The sequence below is a fragment of the Athene cunicularia genome (assembly GCF_003259725.1).
Source record: "Athene cunicularia isolate RWA chromosome 17 unlocalized genomic scaffold, athCun1 chr17_part1, whole genome shotgun sequence".
NCBI lineage: Eukaryota > Metazoa > Chordata > Aves > Strigiformes > Strigidae > Athene > Athene cunicularia.
The window spans coordinates 5,851,002-5,867,754 of NW_020799122.1; the positions used below are offsets into that span (position 1 = coordinate 5,851,002).

The 16,753-nt window shown below is 39.0% G+C and overlaps 1 protein-coding gene across 18 annotated transcripts in view; it reads left to right on the forward strand.

The window, feature by feature from the left end:
- Window positions 1-6,393: 6,393 nt before the first annotated feature.
- Window positions 6,394-16,753, forward strand: part of FNBP1 (formin binding protein 1) — an 87,514-nt gene continuing 77,154 nt past the window's right edge. For all 18 annotated transcript variants that reach the window (XM_026860345.1, XM_026860346.1, XM_026860342.1 and 15 more), the window contains exon 1: window positions 6,394-6,417. In XM_026860345.1, the coding sequence (XP_026716146.1) occupies window positions 6,401-6,417 (17 nt within the window). In that variant the 5' untranslated portion in view covers window positions 6,394-6,400. The remainder of the gene's footprint in view (window positions 6,418-16,753) is intronic.

The following is a 16,753-nucleotide window of genomic DNA, read 5'->3' on the forward strand; positions in this document are numbered from 1 at the left end:
CCCTAGAAACTCTGTTTTTCTATTTCACTTTTTTTAAACAGTTGGTGAGAGGAAAAAACAGTTGTCTCTTGGCATAGTGCAGTCTGTCCTTTTCAAACAGTGGCTTTGGCTCTAAAATACTAAATGGGAAAAAGTAGTATATGCGTTGTATGTACGCAAACAGGTACATACAGCATACAATGGTTTTAGTTTTACTTCTCAAGCAGGTTTGGTAGGGGTGATTTGGATCCCTTTGGAATTTTTACATGATTGCCTTGCCTCTGTGTTGGCTGGATTACTTTATTAAGATGGTAGGTAATTTCTTTTAGCTCAGTTTATTAAGCATGGCTTGTTGGAATTATTAAATAAAATGTTTCTTTTTGCATCTAAAAATGGAAAAAATGCAGATGGGGTTTCTAGATTTCTTACAGCACAGAGCAATGCAGTTAAAGTGCAAGAATGAAATGTTCATTGCTGATCACTGAAGCAGGCACACATGCTGTAAAGCCCTTAAAGAAGCAGTTCTGCTGCAATGTTGTCCTTAATTTATTTGGGGAAGAGTCAACCTAATTGGAAGAACAACCAAAAGAACAATAGCAATCCCCCAGAAACCCAGTAAAGCAATAAAATTTGAAACGGAGTCTCTCAGGAATTAATGCCTGCTTTAGAAAGATGGTCCCCAGTGAGCTACCAAGTCATCCAGATAGTCCCTAATCCTGAGGAAATGCCATAGTAGATTATCATTCTTCTTGTAGCTGAAATAACATGGGTTTCTTATGTTAAATGTGTCACTTCACTGTCTCTTGCTCAGTGTTTTTCAAGTGTTTCTCCTTGGTACCTAAAAGGTTTTAAAGCCAGTCCTTGATTTCTACCATTTTAGTGAGGCTGGTATCAGTGCTGCTAGTAGAATTTGTTACCTGAAGGGGAAGGGTAGTTTGTAGTGTTTAGATTTACTTCTCTGTGAAAAGCAAGTACAATTTATCTTGTAGATTATTCATTGTATAGTTCAAAAAATTTTACTTATATTGAACTGAGTCTGTGGGTATGCCGATAAAGTAGTATTACCGATGTGACAGGATAATGATCATCCAGCAGAGATACTGAGAATACTGCTTTTGACTAACTGGACTCCTGGAATCGGTTCAGTTCAGCTCCAATTAACTATGAGAAATTGCTTTTTGGGTGCCTTGGACAGTTTTCTCTGTTCCAGCCTATACTGTAGACTGAGTTGGTATCTCTTATTATGAAGATTATTTAACACTTTCTAATCAAGTTATCTATTTGCTGCTGCTTGATTTTTATTTTTTTTCCCCCAAGTTCTCACACTGCAGTTTTGTGTTTTTCTGTGCCTGTCTCACTTTTTTTTTTGTGTGTGTGTGTGTTTCAGATTAGGCAGGATTATTCAGTTGTTACCAGGGCTGGCGTCTTGCACATACTAAACATGATGCCTCTTCAATTTTGGAAGGCTGTAGTGCTGCCATTCATTGGAGCAAGGTTTTGAAATTTGGCAGACAATAGCTGTTGAACAGGGATATGCCTTCTGCTGTTCTTGAGAAAATCTGCCCAAATTAGGCAAACTTCAGTTTTTGGAAAAATACCACTTTGCGAGTAGTCGGTGAAGATATTAGTGCTGAAGTCTTCAGAAGTTCCAGTGTGTGCTGAGTACATTTTGGCCTTGGAGGGGTTTTTGTGGGGTGAGATGGTGCAGTCACCCACAGAATAATTGAATGTGCCTCAGTCGGGTCCTTGCTAAAGTGCAGCCAGACTCTGCATGCCACGTCTGCTCAAGGCCAGGGTGGAGTCAGGCAGCCGCTTCTGCTCTCGGACTCCTTTGTTGGCACCCAGTGACGCAGAGGAAGAAGCCGGCTGGAAGACAGTCCTGCACAAGTGGGGTCTGGGCTGTTACTAAGGAAGAATAGTGTGGGTCAGGGAGTTGGCAGAAAGTGGAGTTAGAGCTTGGAGGGAGAAGGGATGAAAAGCATGGTTGCACCAAGTCATGCTAAAGGTCCATCTGATCACTAACACTTCCTTGATGGTAGCAAACTGGTTCTTCTCTTGTTATTACTCACCCGAGAGTGAGGAATGGGGGAAGAGAGGCTCTGGTTAGAGAGGAACTAGCTGATTCAAGAGACCAAACATGGTGGGGAAGAAGGAGTAGAGATCAGAGTAGAATCCAGTTAGAGAAACTAGGACCTGTTCCTGTGATTGGAGTGCCAAGAATTATGGCAATGGGGTCATTGGAGGAGAGGCAACTCAGATTGGCAGTTCTGATAGCGAACTTGGGGGAGAATGAGACAACTGGGACTAACTGCGAAGAGAAAACAGTAAAAATGAACTCAGGAGGAGAAAGGGAATTTAAATTAAAAAAAAAACAAAAAACAAGGAACCATCTCGGATAAAGAGCACGGGGGTAGAGCAGGGTTGAACTCTGTGTAGGACAGGTAGGACTGTGACTTGTGGTCAGACAGGATGTGCAATGGGATTAGTGCATTAGGAACGGCAAGTCAAGGGTTTAGTGGGATCAGGAGAAAGTATAGTGGGTGTACAAGGGGAAGGAAGAAGCATGGAGCAAAGGATGAGGATTAGATAGGTAAAACAGAAAAGCAGTGAAGGGACCTAGCCGTCCTCTTTTTGCATGCTTGGCTTTGTAGCATTGCTATTTTTATGTGGCTTTTTCCATGTAATATTTAAGTAGAGTTGACTTACTGGTTTGAATGTATGTATGTTGTTTTCTGTGGTTGCATTTTGCATCTTTACTCACTGTGGAAGAATATTTGACCACATACCCAAATGACAGCTTTATCCAGAAGTGTGTCCACTGCTGTTTTTCATCCACTCGTTCTGTGGAGAAAACCTTGAGGAGTTGTTTAGCAAATAGGTTTAAAATGCTTTTAGATAATTTTTTAAACTCTGCATGATGCTTTTTCTTATGCAGAGGTACATGCTTTAACACTTCTATCTTGTATTTACAAAAGGAAAAAAATTACTGGCATGCAGCAGTGAGTGAATGGAAGTGTGTTTTCTCAAACAAAAGTTAAATGGGGAAGGGAAATATTTCTTGCACTCTTGAGGGCTGTTGATCTGTCAAATGTGGGTCTTACAGGAGTGGCATTCATTAAGAATGTGTAACTAAGGTTTTGCTGTAGTAGAACAAAAACAGTCAGTGGATGAACCAGGAGAGCTGTGATAGAGAACTAAATAAATGTTCACCGATCCTGCCCATCTCTTCGAATTCTAATTGTCCAGGATACTTTTGCTCATGTGCTGTCACTGGAAAAGCCTAAAAATAAAGGATGAGAGGAAAGGGTTGTAGGTACTGGTCAAGAACTTTTATTTCCTTACAACTCTTTGGAATTGTGAAACATCTGTGTTTCATAGAGGATGCTTTCTGACATATGTTCATAATTTAGCATGGAAAAGCTGAAAAACTGTGTAGCATGGCTTTACTTCGGGGTTTGGTCTGCAAAAAACCAAAGCAAGCATTTCAGTACTGTATATATTGGTTGGTAGCCACTTTGTAACTTTGCTCAAAGGCACTGTCATCAGCTGATCGAAAGGCTACAGTCTCCTGAAGGACAGACAGCCTACCCGCAGTGATCAAGGCATTCGATGCTTAAAGATTATTGTTATGTGCTTTACCTGAAAACCGACATTGTAACCTAGGCAAATGCACAGCCTATCCTTTAGGTAATGAGAATGCATATCACATGACATGTGTGACTCGGTTCCTATTTACATCAGTGCCCTGGGGATTTACAGTCTTATTTTTGGAATGGAGAGGGGGGGGATAGCTGGGTTCCAACTCTATTTATAAAGACAAAGTAATGTTCCTCTGGCTGTGTGGCTACATCCAGTCTTCTGACATGCAGCGACGTAGCCCAGGAAACAACCCTGGGAGGGTAGAAGCATGCATCCGTTCCTGGTAAAGCACAGTGTGAACTTGTGAGCACCTCTACACCTCCTCTTCTGGATCATTGTGGGCTGTTTTTTCTTTTTGCATTGTGATTTTTGCTCTGGTTGTTTTTTGCATCATCCTTATACTTGTATTATCTATAAAATTGTTGAAAGCTCCTTTTCCAGAGGTTCGGTATGATTCAGATGAAGCAATCTTGAAATGGGAAAGCTGTAATCGTTGAAGATGACAGTTTTTGCAAGAAATGTGCTGTTGTGAAACACATGCACCTAATTTAGGCATCTTTGGAGACTGGTTATGCATAGTTGTTGACGCTCTTTGAAAATACTTAGTCTTGAACAGAAAGCTTGTGTATCATAGTGCCAACATTTAATGTTTATGGGAGTGCATTGAATTGTTCCAGCTAACAAAAGCCTTAGCTGGGCTAAACAGTACAAATATAAATATTTCACTTGGTTACTAGCAGTTGAGTTGAAGTACTTGATGCTTAGGAACAACATCACAAAGTTAGTGTGGTCCATACAAAGATCAGAAGCTCTTACCTTTCATATGATGCGTGTGGTTTTACATGCATATGAGTAGAGCAATTAATATTGACTAGAATGTTGAATCTATTGTAGGCTTGGTATAGTTATCTTTTGTGGTTTGCTTGCGGGCTAATCTCTGGAAACAAAGAAAATGTGGAATGTTGACAGAGTAGTAAAAATCTAGAATTCATACATCAAGAGTTGAACAAGTAAACAGGTGTCAAAACAGTGGAAATTCAGAATTATTTTATAATTAGAAGGCAAGAATTAAGTGCTTTTTTTCTTCATGATACATTGATGCCTGCAGTGTTTGGAAGTTGCTGGTCAGTGGAACAATATTGATTTCCCTCTGGGGACAAAGCATTCATCTAACCTTCCCAGCTGGGGGTGAGATTGATTCCTTAATCAGAATAGCAACAATCCATCCTGAAGCTTCCTCAAGTTATTAGGGCTAAATTAAACAGTCTGGGACCAATGTGTAAGTCCTAATGCACTTCAGGAGGCTTTCTTGGATAAGGAGAATTTTGAAAATAATCAGAAGATGAACCCAAAACAGAAAGAAAAAAGCTGCAGGCACAAATCACCCTTAAAAAGGAAGACTGTAAAACATCTTTTCTGTGTGGTACAGTGCTTAATGCTTAGATTCTCTTAGGGAAGGAAAGAAAAAATAATGCATGGACTATATAGCTCTATTCATGGCATTGCATTTATAACTTGTTTTCTCTCCTTTGTGTATGTGTTCTGTAGCTGTTCCAAAAATAGATATGGTCACAAATATTAAATTGGTAAAATTAGGCATCTTAAAGCCAGGAAATAATGCTGTTCTTTTAACAGTCACTACTGAGGAAATGTTGGTTCCTATGTATTCTGTATTATGTGTTAATTTTTCAAAATTTTAAGATTCTGTTTACTTGTGTGCATTTACAGAGTCTACAATTACACATTAATTTCTTGAGGACAAAAATGTGGTTGCATTCAGCTTTTCTGGAGATCCTTTCGTTAACTTGGACAAGGAATGAAACATGACTGAGCTTTAGTCGGTATATCAAGTGCTTGTAAGCAAGAACGAACTGTGATGCATCAGTAACCTTGTTGGATATGAGTACTGATCCTTACGGATGTCACTCACACACAGGAGTACTAAACAAACACAAAACCCATGGGGTAGACCTCATAAGGTTTCTTCAGTCTTGCTCTTAGTTCTTAGCTCCTTTGTCTTGTTCCCCCTCAGCCTGCCCACAGAGTCAGGAAAGCAGGAATCTTCCTTTTACAGGACATTAGGATCCTTCCCATAAGAGGACAAATATATCCAGAAGGCCTGAGGACTTTATAATGGCTGGAATGTTTTAGGGTGACTCTTTGTAACAATGTTTGTGAATGTCCCTGGTAGAAGTTGGCAGATGCTCTCGTTTTAAAGACCTCTGGCTTCAGAGATGCCCTGCCAGAGCGTTCTACTCCATAACATAAAATTCCTTGGTCCTACTGGTTCATGGCACACCAGTTTGTGCTAGCAGCCAAAACTCCGTTATGTGGGGAGATGGGTTTAAACTTTAGGGTTTGAAAAATGAAGTCTTCGCTTTCTCTTTTTTGGCTGAGGACAATAACAGTTTCAGTCAACCTTTGGACCAGACTTAACTTCCAAAAAACTATTTTTAAGTGGAAGTTATTGTCATTATGACAAATGAAGAGCATTGAATGACCTCGTTGCCCTTGCTGTGGGAGGGGATGTTCTTGTCAAATTATGAAAAATTCCTTTTCTTTCCCTTGCCCTCTGTGTACATGGGGAAGCACACATTTGTTTTCCTCTTTCCCCTCCTCTATATCAGTCTGGTTCAGAGGCCAAGCTTGCTTTCCCTGCTTGGCAGATAAAGCATCTAGTAGATTCAAGTCAATATCCTCTTTCATATTTTTTTAGATGATTCAACTGCTCATCAAGCAAATGGTCTATCCCTGTGTTATAAAATAGTTGGGGAGTCATGGGATGTTCAGGGAGCTGTGCCCAGAAGCTCCAGTTGCTGTATAAAGATCAGTAGCTCAGATCCATCCAAGTCGAAGGTTGGACAGGAGGTTCCTGTTTGTTCTTCAAACAAAGGCATTTCTTTTGTGTTTGAGTGCTCTTTAATCCAGCAGATAAAACTGCAGCGATGTAATGGATGAAAGCTGAAGTAAGCAGAGCGTAGGTACGAGGAAGACTGAAAGGGGAGGAAGGCTGGCACATTATTTTTAATAGCAGGAGTTAATACAGATTTCCAAGGGACTGGTAGACTTTCTGTCAGAAGGAGCAGCTGTATATTGAGACCAGAGTCTCTAGGTGCACTTGGGGATCCTTGGTGGTGTGGGATTGCTGCAGCAGTCACCCTCCAGCTGTGAGCTTTTCCTTTCACAAAGTTTACAAAGATCCCAGCTCCTGTTTGTCAGTCCTGCAGAGCAGTTTAATCTATGTAACTGCTCTGGATTGCTTGTGGTAGTGATGTATTTATTTCTGGGTATGGTAGATGCTCTTACTTCTTGAAAATGCTTTCTGGGTAGTCATTTCTGAGCATGAGTATTTTGAAGATTTGGGTTCGGATTTTTTGATCTCTTTCTAAGGCAGTTCAGTTTGCCTAAGAATTGTATTAAGTCCAGATTTGGAAGATTATATTTACCCTATATTTTGCATTCACATTTTAAGAAAAGAGAACAAGGAGTGTTTTTTTCAATCTTTCTGTCCCAAGGTAAAATGTTAATTACCATTGTATAAATGAGATGATATATGTTAGCTTAACAGCTGTGTTTCAAAACACTCGTTTTAAAGTGTAAATCATGTTATTTTTCTTCAGCCTAGGCAGAAAAGTAAAATGGAGTAAGAATTATCAAGGTGCAAGAAAGCAAAGATAGGAAGTTTATGTAACTTAAGGGATTTTTATCTGTAGTGAAACTTATTATTTTTGCTTAAAGTACAGCCTTTTAATTATAGAGGATAAACTCATGAGATCTATTTTTACCTTACCCCCAGTATCACTTCTAATATGAAGTCCTTATGATAAGCTTCATCTTGCAAAGCTCTTGCACTGATGTAAAATGTTGCTCAGGCTACTTATATTTATTAGTGTATCAGTTATTTTAGAAATGGCTTGTATTTTGTACCATTGTTCAACCAAATCACATTTTATAAGACTGAATTTTATTCTTCAGCCCTTACCCTTATAAGTAATTCAGTTATTTCAGTGCAAATAAGAACCAAAGCCCTGGACTTTCTGTTTATGCATCCGTTGTGTCTGTCTCCATTATAGGTATTTGGCGCTTTTTTGAGGTTAATAAGAAATTTAGAACATTGTGCTTTATTTAGTAATGCTGACTCTCCAAATGTCTTGTCACTTGGTTTGCATCAGTGTCTGTGCAAACAACCTTTGGTCTCATTTCAGGCACGTGTTTTTCTAAAACATTTGTGTCTCTAGTAGCCCAACTAAGAAATTCTTCCCCAATACATGCAGGTGTCTTGCACTTCAGTCTTGAGCTCTGGTAGAGTAAATCTCTCTTCTGATGTTGTCCAGCAGGACAAATTTTTTTAATATCCCATTATCTTCTTCTGTCTTACTTTCCACGAGTAGAGTATTTATACTGAAAGACACTGTTCTTTTTTTGTCGCTTGCCTTACCCATAGGATTAACTCCTATCCCCATGTACTTTAGAATTTGCAACATATGTTTCCAAAAATGTTGACAAAAGTGTAGTGTGATAACCCCTTGCAGGCCTGAGTGCCAAGTCAGGAAGTGTCATGTTTAATGAAGGAAGGTGTCTTAGATCAACTGAATATACCAAGTGTCATTGAAATAGCAAATAACTCACTCTGAGTATAAGACATCAGAGCACTGTAAGGAGACCTGCTGATAGTGAATTGGTAATTTAAAAAATGGCAAGAGTTTTGGGTCCAAAAAAAAAGTGTTTTCAGGTTGGGAGTTTTCCCAGGTTACATTTGCTCTGATGAGCTGTAAGATCCAAAGCCAAACATCTCTTCCACAAAAAATACAAACTTTGTCTTTAATATCTTCAGCATTGAAAGTGAATGCTCTAATGCTGCCTCATTCCAGTAATAAATGAATTAGAAGTGCATCTAGCAAGACTTTTGAGGAGTGCCTCAGTGTAATTTATAGGATGTCAACCCTTGTAGCGCATACACAGCTGCTGTTTTAATAAGTGCATTGCTTGAAGTTTTGTACTGACCCAGAAGTCCCACTTTTTAATTTTATGAATGTAGGAGTTGTTATCATAGCAGCTGTTGCTGGAGATCCCATCCCCATTGCGCTAGGTAGGCGCTGCGCAATCTAGGCATTGATGGGCCCCATCTTGCAAATTGTGTAATGCGAATCAAAGACAAGCAGGATTGGAAGGATGGGGCACGTGTCAGTCAGGGATGTGAAAACTGTACACAGGTCTCAAACCTCCTGTATCTCATGACTCTTCTGGCCTGGGGGAAAAGTAATTTCTCTTGCACCCATGTTTGTTATGAAAGTTTCTGTGTTGTGAAATTGTAATGTACTGAATAGTTACTGTAATCTGAGACAAAGTTAAAAAGCAAATTAAAAGGTATCTATTTTATTGCATCTTGTTACATTGAGAAATCAATACAATATGTTGATAGATACCCAAAATAGATTCTCTGTACTAGAATTGCAGTGTTCGCTGGATGCTATAAGTCAGACAGTCACGTTTCAAGGGATCATTTTTCCAATATATATATTAATTCTCTTTAAATAGTCATGCAAAAAATGAAATACAACATCATCAATATTTAATGGCATCTGCTTAAAACGCTCTTAAGTCTAGACTTCTGAAGTTGCGTGGGGGTGATATTCACACATTCCTGATAAAGAGAGGGTGGAATGTGTGTCTGTTTTCACTTAAGGAGTTAATTATTTACTCGATAAAGATGTAATTGTGAGATGCCTTACATGGCCCTGCTCAAAAATAAGGGGTCGTAGGCTTCATCTCTCTTTGTAGACCGTTGCACCGTGAATACACAATTGGATGTTACCAGAAGAGAGTTTCTGTTGCCCCAATGGGATGAGCTGGTCTCCACCTCTCAGCAGGTAGGCTCCTCCAGTTGAAGCAAGTGTGCAGAACTCATACTGAAAGTGGGCTGTAATTTTTCTCTTGCATCAGGAAAGAGTGAGCTCAAGTGACCGACATCTTATTCTGCACATCACATTGTTTCCTGTTCTGCTGCGGAACAGCACAGCTACAAGCTGACCTAAATTTGTGGTTCTCTTGCGAGACACCAGTCTACTTTTGAGCTGTTTGTGGTGCTTTTATACTCTTAACTGGCTGTATTCATTGCTATTGCTACATTATCAGCTGCTTATTTTGGATGACAGGCTTATGGAGAAGTGAATTTGTAACAGATTTTCATACAATTTGTGGGCACTGTTTATTCCAAATAGACCTGTAGATTCAGGGAATCCATTACTTTCTGGAAGCAAAGCAACATTTGTTAGATTTCCTCCCACAATAGTGGTAGAAAAGTGCAGCACTGTGCTTGCCATCCTCTTTTGATACTTCATGGTTTGTTATTGTTGTGATAGGAAAACACAAGTAGCACGTTATAATGTAAGCATTCCCTCTGTTTGTTGGGTTTTTTTTTGTTGTGATAGCCTTCCACTTGATCTTCCAGGAACGTGAGAAGAGTGGAAATTGGGATCGTATATCTGTGTAGTTTTATTCACAAAATTTCACTGCATGTGCTCTGTGCACAGCACACTTTGCTATGACTAGTCTTAGGAAAGGGATTAGTTAAGAAATATTCCTGTAAAACTCGCTGTGCTGTAATACTGACTCAAAACTTGACCAGCTACTCTCCATTACTTCTATTATGAACATTTTAATAACACTGAACCATAGTTTGTGTTAGTCCTTTAACTAATAATGGTGTGATTTATGTGGTGTGGTGGTCTTGGTTTTGTTTGTCTTCAAGACAGAATGCTTTTTATCGCTGTCCCAGTAATGAGTCCAAAGTACAGCAAGCAGCTTTACACTTGGAAAAACTGTAGCACCCTTTCAGAAAATATCTTTGGCACCTCAGATTTTTTTCAGCCTGCTAACACATTCAGAACACAGGACAAGCAGCTTAAGATCTGAATGAGATTGTTCACCAAATGAGTCCGTGCAGCATATTAATTTGCTAGCACTCCTAAATGCCTGCAGTGTTACAAGAGCCTGCAATGTCACTGAAATACCAGGAGCTTTGTTGGCTCTAAACTCCTTAAAAGAGAGTTTTAAATTCTTGTCTGCTTGCCGTAGCTTTACCAGCTTTATAAAGAATTTTGAGGTCTGTCTCTGAAAAATGTTGTGCATCCTGGCCTTAGCAAAGTTAGTGAGAATCTTACCCTGGTAGTAATAATTGCCTTGGAGTTTCATTGTCCTCTAGATTTTACTGTGTAGCTCATTACTATATGAGGCTCCTATTAGTGCTTTTATCTAGATGCCATGTTTTGGTATGCGTTTAATCTCAATGAACAGTCTAGGAATTATGTTGAAAAAATAGTTGCCTTTACAGTTAGGTAAATGTTGCTTTAATGAGGTTGGATGCAGTCAACCTGATTTTTTTCATGTGTGTTCCATCTTAGGTTCATAAGTTGATACTTAAATGCCAGAGTAGAACTGATATGACATCAAGCCATTTTTCTTTGTGTAGTAAACCAACACCCTCTTTCCCCCGAAACAGTAGTCTGTCTGGCACTTCTTGGGGTAGAGGGATATGAATGGAGTTTTAAAACTACAAAAAGTTTCAAACTTCAGAAGTCAATTTTTAAGGCCTTAAAATGGAGGCTTTTATTCAGAGATTGAACCCAGACATTTTGGTGACAGCTACCTAGATGGGCAAAGCATAATGTTATTACCTGCTGGAGAGGAACTTCCATCTGAGGTTTATGAACTGGTACAGATTCACTGTTTGGAACTGGGAATTGAATATAGAGCTATCACAGCTGCATGTTTAAGAAAGGAATTTAAAAAAACCCAACAAACAAAAACAAACCACAAACGTTTAGTGCTGTCCCTAGTTTCACTGATACTGGATTTAGGCAAATATGTAGTACTGGAAGATACGATGGACAGAAGCAAGTGGTCAGACTGTTGTGACTGTGTGGCTTTTAATCTTAGCTCCGATAAGCACTGGTTTAAGTTAGGTAGTGCTTTTCTTCAGAACTGTTTAAAAACTAGATTAATAGAAGAATGTTTACTGATGTAATTCCCATTAGAGTTGTGAAGATTCACTCTTATTCAAGCATTGTGAAGGCTTAAAATATGTATCATGGTGCCATCATCATTGTTCTAGCATGAGTTTAAATTTTTTTTTTTTTTTTTTTTTTTTTTTTTGAACCAGAGGACATAAGACTGTTGTTGCAAGAAAACAGAATTGCCTCTTGCTCAGCTAGACTCACCTATCCAGTTTATGAGCAGAATATCCTTGCTGAAGGAAGCAGTCCTTACTTGAAGGATCAAAGGATGTTCCTTCTCTTGCTCGGGATGGTGAGACATTATTTATTCCTGATGCTTAGGTTTCCAAATCATATTGGTCAAAAGCAAGTGTAATTGTTGATTTATTTCCATAAAATGTTCTGACTATTTTAGTTTGAGAGGCCGGAGGCTTTGTAGGGAGCCAGGCTTAGAAGGTTTGTATAGTCAGTACATGCCCTACTTTCTAGAAACTATAATTTTAGGTTATCTTGGTTGGCACAGTATGGTCAGCACACTGAACTTGAGCTTTGTTGGCTGGTGCTCAGAGTGTGGCCTCACTACAACATCTTTGTGGGACAGTCAGCAAACCACTGTGTCTCACTTGCTGCGCTGTGGTTCCCCACTTGTCTCTCATTTCTCTGTGAACTGGTACCTATTTCAGATTTGTCAGGTACATAGGCAGCACTTAGCACAACTGGGCTGCTGTTAGAGCTGGAGGGTCTTTGCCGCTGCTACAACTTGCTTCAAATGCTCTCCAGTCAGGTGGTTGGACACTTAAAACTTACGGTTAGTAGAGCTAATTCTGTTATAAAACTTTAGTTCTGTGTGTTTCATGAATGGCATGTTTACAGGGTCAGAAACACTGATTTCCTCCCATTTTACAATGCTTTGTGACACATGATCTCTGTTCTTCTTGTATGAATGTATGCTTAGTGTTATGGAGTTAAATTTACCTCTTTTTAGATGCTTGTAATTGTCTTGTGTCCTGTGGAGAATCTTAAGTATCCTTGAGTAGCTTGGATGACTCCATCACAATTGTGTGAGAGTTGTGCTTGGCTGTGTGTGCTGCTCTATTGGCTCTGCAAACCTGAAATGTGTGTGGGAGAACTTTCTCTTGTATTCTAGCATGTCATTTAATTGATGTTTGTTTGGTAATTTGCCTCAGATTAAATTATTCGTTGTCACTACTGAACAAATGCTTTGTGTGCTTTTGATGGGTCAGCATTTTGCACAATATTTCCCCTTCTTTATTCCACCTACTTTGATGCATTCATTTATTTTGCTGCAGTCTTATTACTGGGAATCGAGAGGCGCTTCTGGGAGGAGGGGGGGATCCAGTGGAGTTTCAGAGAGGCTTTGTACAGGGATTATTTGATGAAGGGAAATGCGATTACTTTTACTCAGATTTAAACTTTGATTTAACACAAGCTCACACTGTAATTAATGGGAGTTGTTACCCGAGGATAAACTTTATAGAAATGAAATAGAACTGAGCATGTGAGAACATGACTATATGCTCTCTCCCTCCAAGGGAAAAGAAACTTAAAGTTTCAGAGAATCCTTGTTTATTGATAGCAATATATGCCTTGATGCACAGGTGGATGTTTCAGATCGCTAGCAAGATGTGTCGGTGATACAGTAGCCACAATATTTTGCTTTGACCATAATTTTAGTTTGTTAATCATATATTAGTTTTGTGCCATACAGGTGATCTTATCTTTTGCATGATGAGAAGGGGCACGGCAAGATTCAGCTTAAATTTTGAGCATTTTATGCAAGTGGAATCAGTCTGAAACAATGTCAAAATCGTTTGAGTGTGCTCTGTAGCACTTGGTAGCGTCAGTGTGTGTGAAGGGGTTAGTGTTAGCCGGTTTTCTGAAGCATTTATCAGCTGAAAAGTGGAGATGAGAAGGGTAATAATACAATATTTAACAGGATGTTAGCTGAGTGTCTTAATTTCCATTTTCATAGCTGTAGGAAGAGTTGGGTCATTGTAGTAAAAAAAGCAGTGTGACAAACCACAATAGATGGATTTAAGGAATAGTGTCTCTTCAGCTTTTCTTCGGCTCTTTGCTTATTTACTATTTCTGGCCTAGTTCCAGAACAAATCTTTTTTTTTTTTTCCAGTGTTGCTTGACTCCACAGAGTGGAGTGTATGAGTGGATAATACTGAATTATGAAATGCACTTCAGAGTTTGTTAACCAATTTTGCAGTGATCAACTTTGTGTTGACTTTATGCCTAGGTTTGCAGACATTTAAAATGCTACACACAGAACCACAGTGTTCTATTTTTTGCATTAGATTTCCTGAATTGTATAAATCTCTGAGAAGTTTCCTGTTTCTGAAACATAACTGTTTCTTGGATCACAGCAGAAGCACCAAATCTAATTTCTGGGTTAAAAATGGAATGCGATGGCAGATAGAAATACTTAAGGCATAGCAGTAATCTTATTTGGCCCTGAGTGTGAAGTGGTCCTTGAAAAATCTAGGACTGTATTTGTAGTGTCATGGTATTTAAGATATTAAATGGTTTTTGAACCCCATCTGCAAAGGAGTACTTTTGTCTTTTTCAGCTGTTAGTTCCACTTAATTTGGAAAAGAGGAGGGAACAGTTACTTTACAGATTTTCACATTTTGTTTGAACTTTAGGGCAGGGCTTTGGACATGCTTGGGGGGGGTGGCTATTTTTTGACCCTAGGTATTACTATTGCTCCAGTGATTCTAGGAGGCAGCTTCTAGCTAAGCAGAATTACAGTGACTTTTACAGCATTTTTCTTTTCTTAGTGTGTGCATGAACATCCCATAAGGACACCATGCCTGCAGTGGAGTTTGGTAGTCAACTCTCAGTGCTTCACAGCCAGAGCAGGAGGCGAAAATGAGTCAGAGGAGGAAAGGCTGTTCTCTTCTGTTTAATAAACACTTACATCTTTGCATTAGCATCTATGTAGAAAGGAGATTTGCACACATGGTCAATTCTACATCTGATGTATTTAGTGGAGATTAGAAGATAAGAAGTTTTGCTGTTGAAAATACCAGGCATACCTGGTGAGGCCTTTACTTTTTTAATGTAGCCCACATGGGCTACATAGAGGGGGAATTAAGGACTCTTATTTTGTAAGTGTTGTCAAGTTTAACAGTGTTGCTGATTTTTTTTTTTTTTTTTTGAAGTGGTTATATAAAAAAATCAAATCTCATCTCCCCCCTCCCCCAAACCAAACAAAAAAATTGCTCACCCACATATTATTCCCCCAAAGAATTCAACAGAACGGGATTGAAATTCAGGAGTCCCTAAACTCCAGCTGTGTGCTAGGAGCAGTACTGTATTGGAAAGGTTTGATATTAACAACAAAATCGTGCGCCTTGAGGATGCGTAGGACCGCTTGGATATTCTACATGATTAATCCAGTATGGCATTGGCTTACAAAGAAGTTGGGCAAAAAGCTAGTTTCCCCAAAATACATTCCCACAGACTACTACAGTTTGAAGCATTGTTCTTGTGGCCAAGATTCTACTATTGTAATTGCTATGGTTTTGGATAAGAGGACAGAATTGCCTTTTTGTGTGTGTCTTCTTCTAAATGGATCAGCAGGCTTGTTTGTTTATCTATTGTAGTTATCCATGCAATAAGCAGGAACATTGTATGGTTCATTTTTAATAATTAGTACACAGCTGCCCAAAGGGGAAACTGTGGGCAAGTTGATCTTTGTTTAAACAGCTGGTATTATTAGGGGGAGAGCATTGCAGAATGGAAAAAAAGAGGATGAAAATCAGTCAACAGTTAATCCAGAGATGTCGGCAGGCACCAAAAGATTTACTGGGAATTAATTCTAAAATTGGATTTGTTCAAATTATTTCAGAATAAAAGAATGGGTGTGTATTATATCAGGGGAAGTGGGATGGTGCTGGGGAACAGTGAAAAGTTGCAACACTGTCAACTGAAAAACCTTACTGGAACAGTAACAACATATATTTAGCATTGTTACCATGCTGCAACTCCTGAGGGAGGCAGCTCGGATCTGGAGCTGTGCTGTGGTTCATGATTTATACCATCCCAGCAGCAGAGTGATACACACCAGAAAATCTGCTCATTTTCAGAGCTTTTGTTTATAACACACAGAACAGAACAGTGAATCTCTGTGGGTCGTTGCAGCTTTCAGTCTGCAGCTCTGGATACTGTCAGCAAAACCCAAATCCTTGTCCCGTTCCAGTTTCCCCAGGATGAGCAGAAGGAAGAGGTTAGGATTGCTTTGTTTTGTTTCTTTGTTTTGTTTTGTTTTTTAAAATGAGTTCTGTGGGTGTCATTAATGCTAATGGTAGAGATGCATCATCTCTCTAGGCCCCCATAGATTTTTAGTAGTTACGAGCTTTTGCTTAGCTAATGACTCTGGATTTTAAGATCTAGGTTCTGCTGCTTATCCCCATACCTAGTAGGAATAAGTTCACTTAAATAGGTTGCGTTGTGCTAGTATCACCAAAAGGAGAAGCAGTGTGTGCATGTCTGTCTTCAGTTTAAACAGAAAAAGATTGAAATACACTCAGTCCTTAAAAAAAAAAAAAAAAGTTGGTATTTCTGACCTTACATCTGGCATTAGTTGAGGTTTCTCTCTTATTATCTTTCTCTGTAAGAGCTTTCTTATATCCTGAGTTGTAATTTGCACATTATAATGTATTTTGAAACAAAACTATGTCCCATTCTGGGGTTTCTTGCATGTATTTTATAAGCAGAATTGCATGCTTGAAAAGAAGTGTTCATTTCTGAATGATCTGCTTATGACAGATGGTTTTCATTGTGGCGAAGTCATGCAGTGCCTCAAACCTCAAAGTGTATAAACTTATTGGAAGGAAATGAATTGCTGCTGCAGCATGGCCATGTATGAAAGGTATCCTTGGACACTTCCATGGTTTTTGAGCTTACCTTTTCCTTATTTGAAGAAAACGATAATTCATTTTCAAGAGCATTAAATTTTGATACCTTTAAGATGCGCATTTCCTCTTTCAATACATGTAACACAACTTTCTTAGAAGCATCTCCCACTCATAACAGCAGGTGACTTGTCAAGTCTCCAACGCCTCTTTATGGCCTTTTCAGGTATTGGTTTGAATTAAAAAGAAACAGCA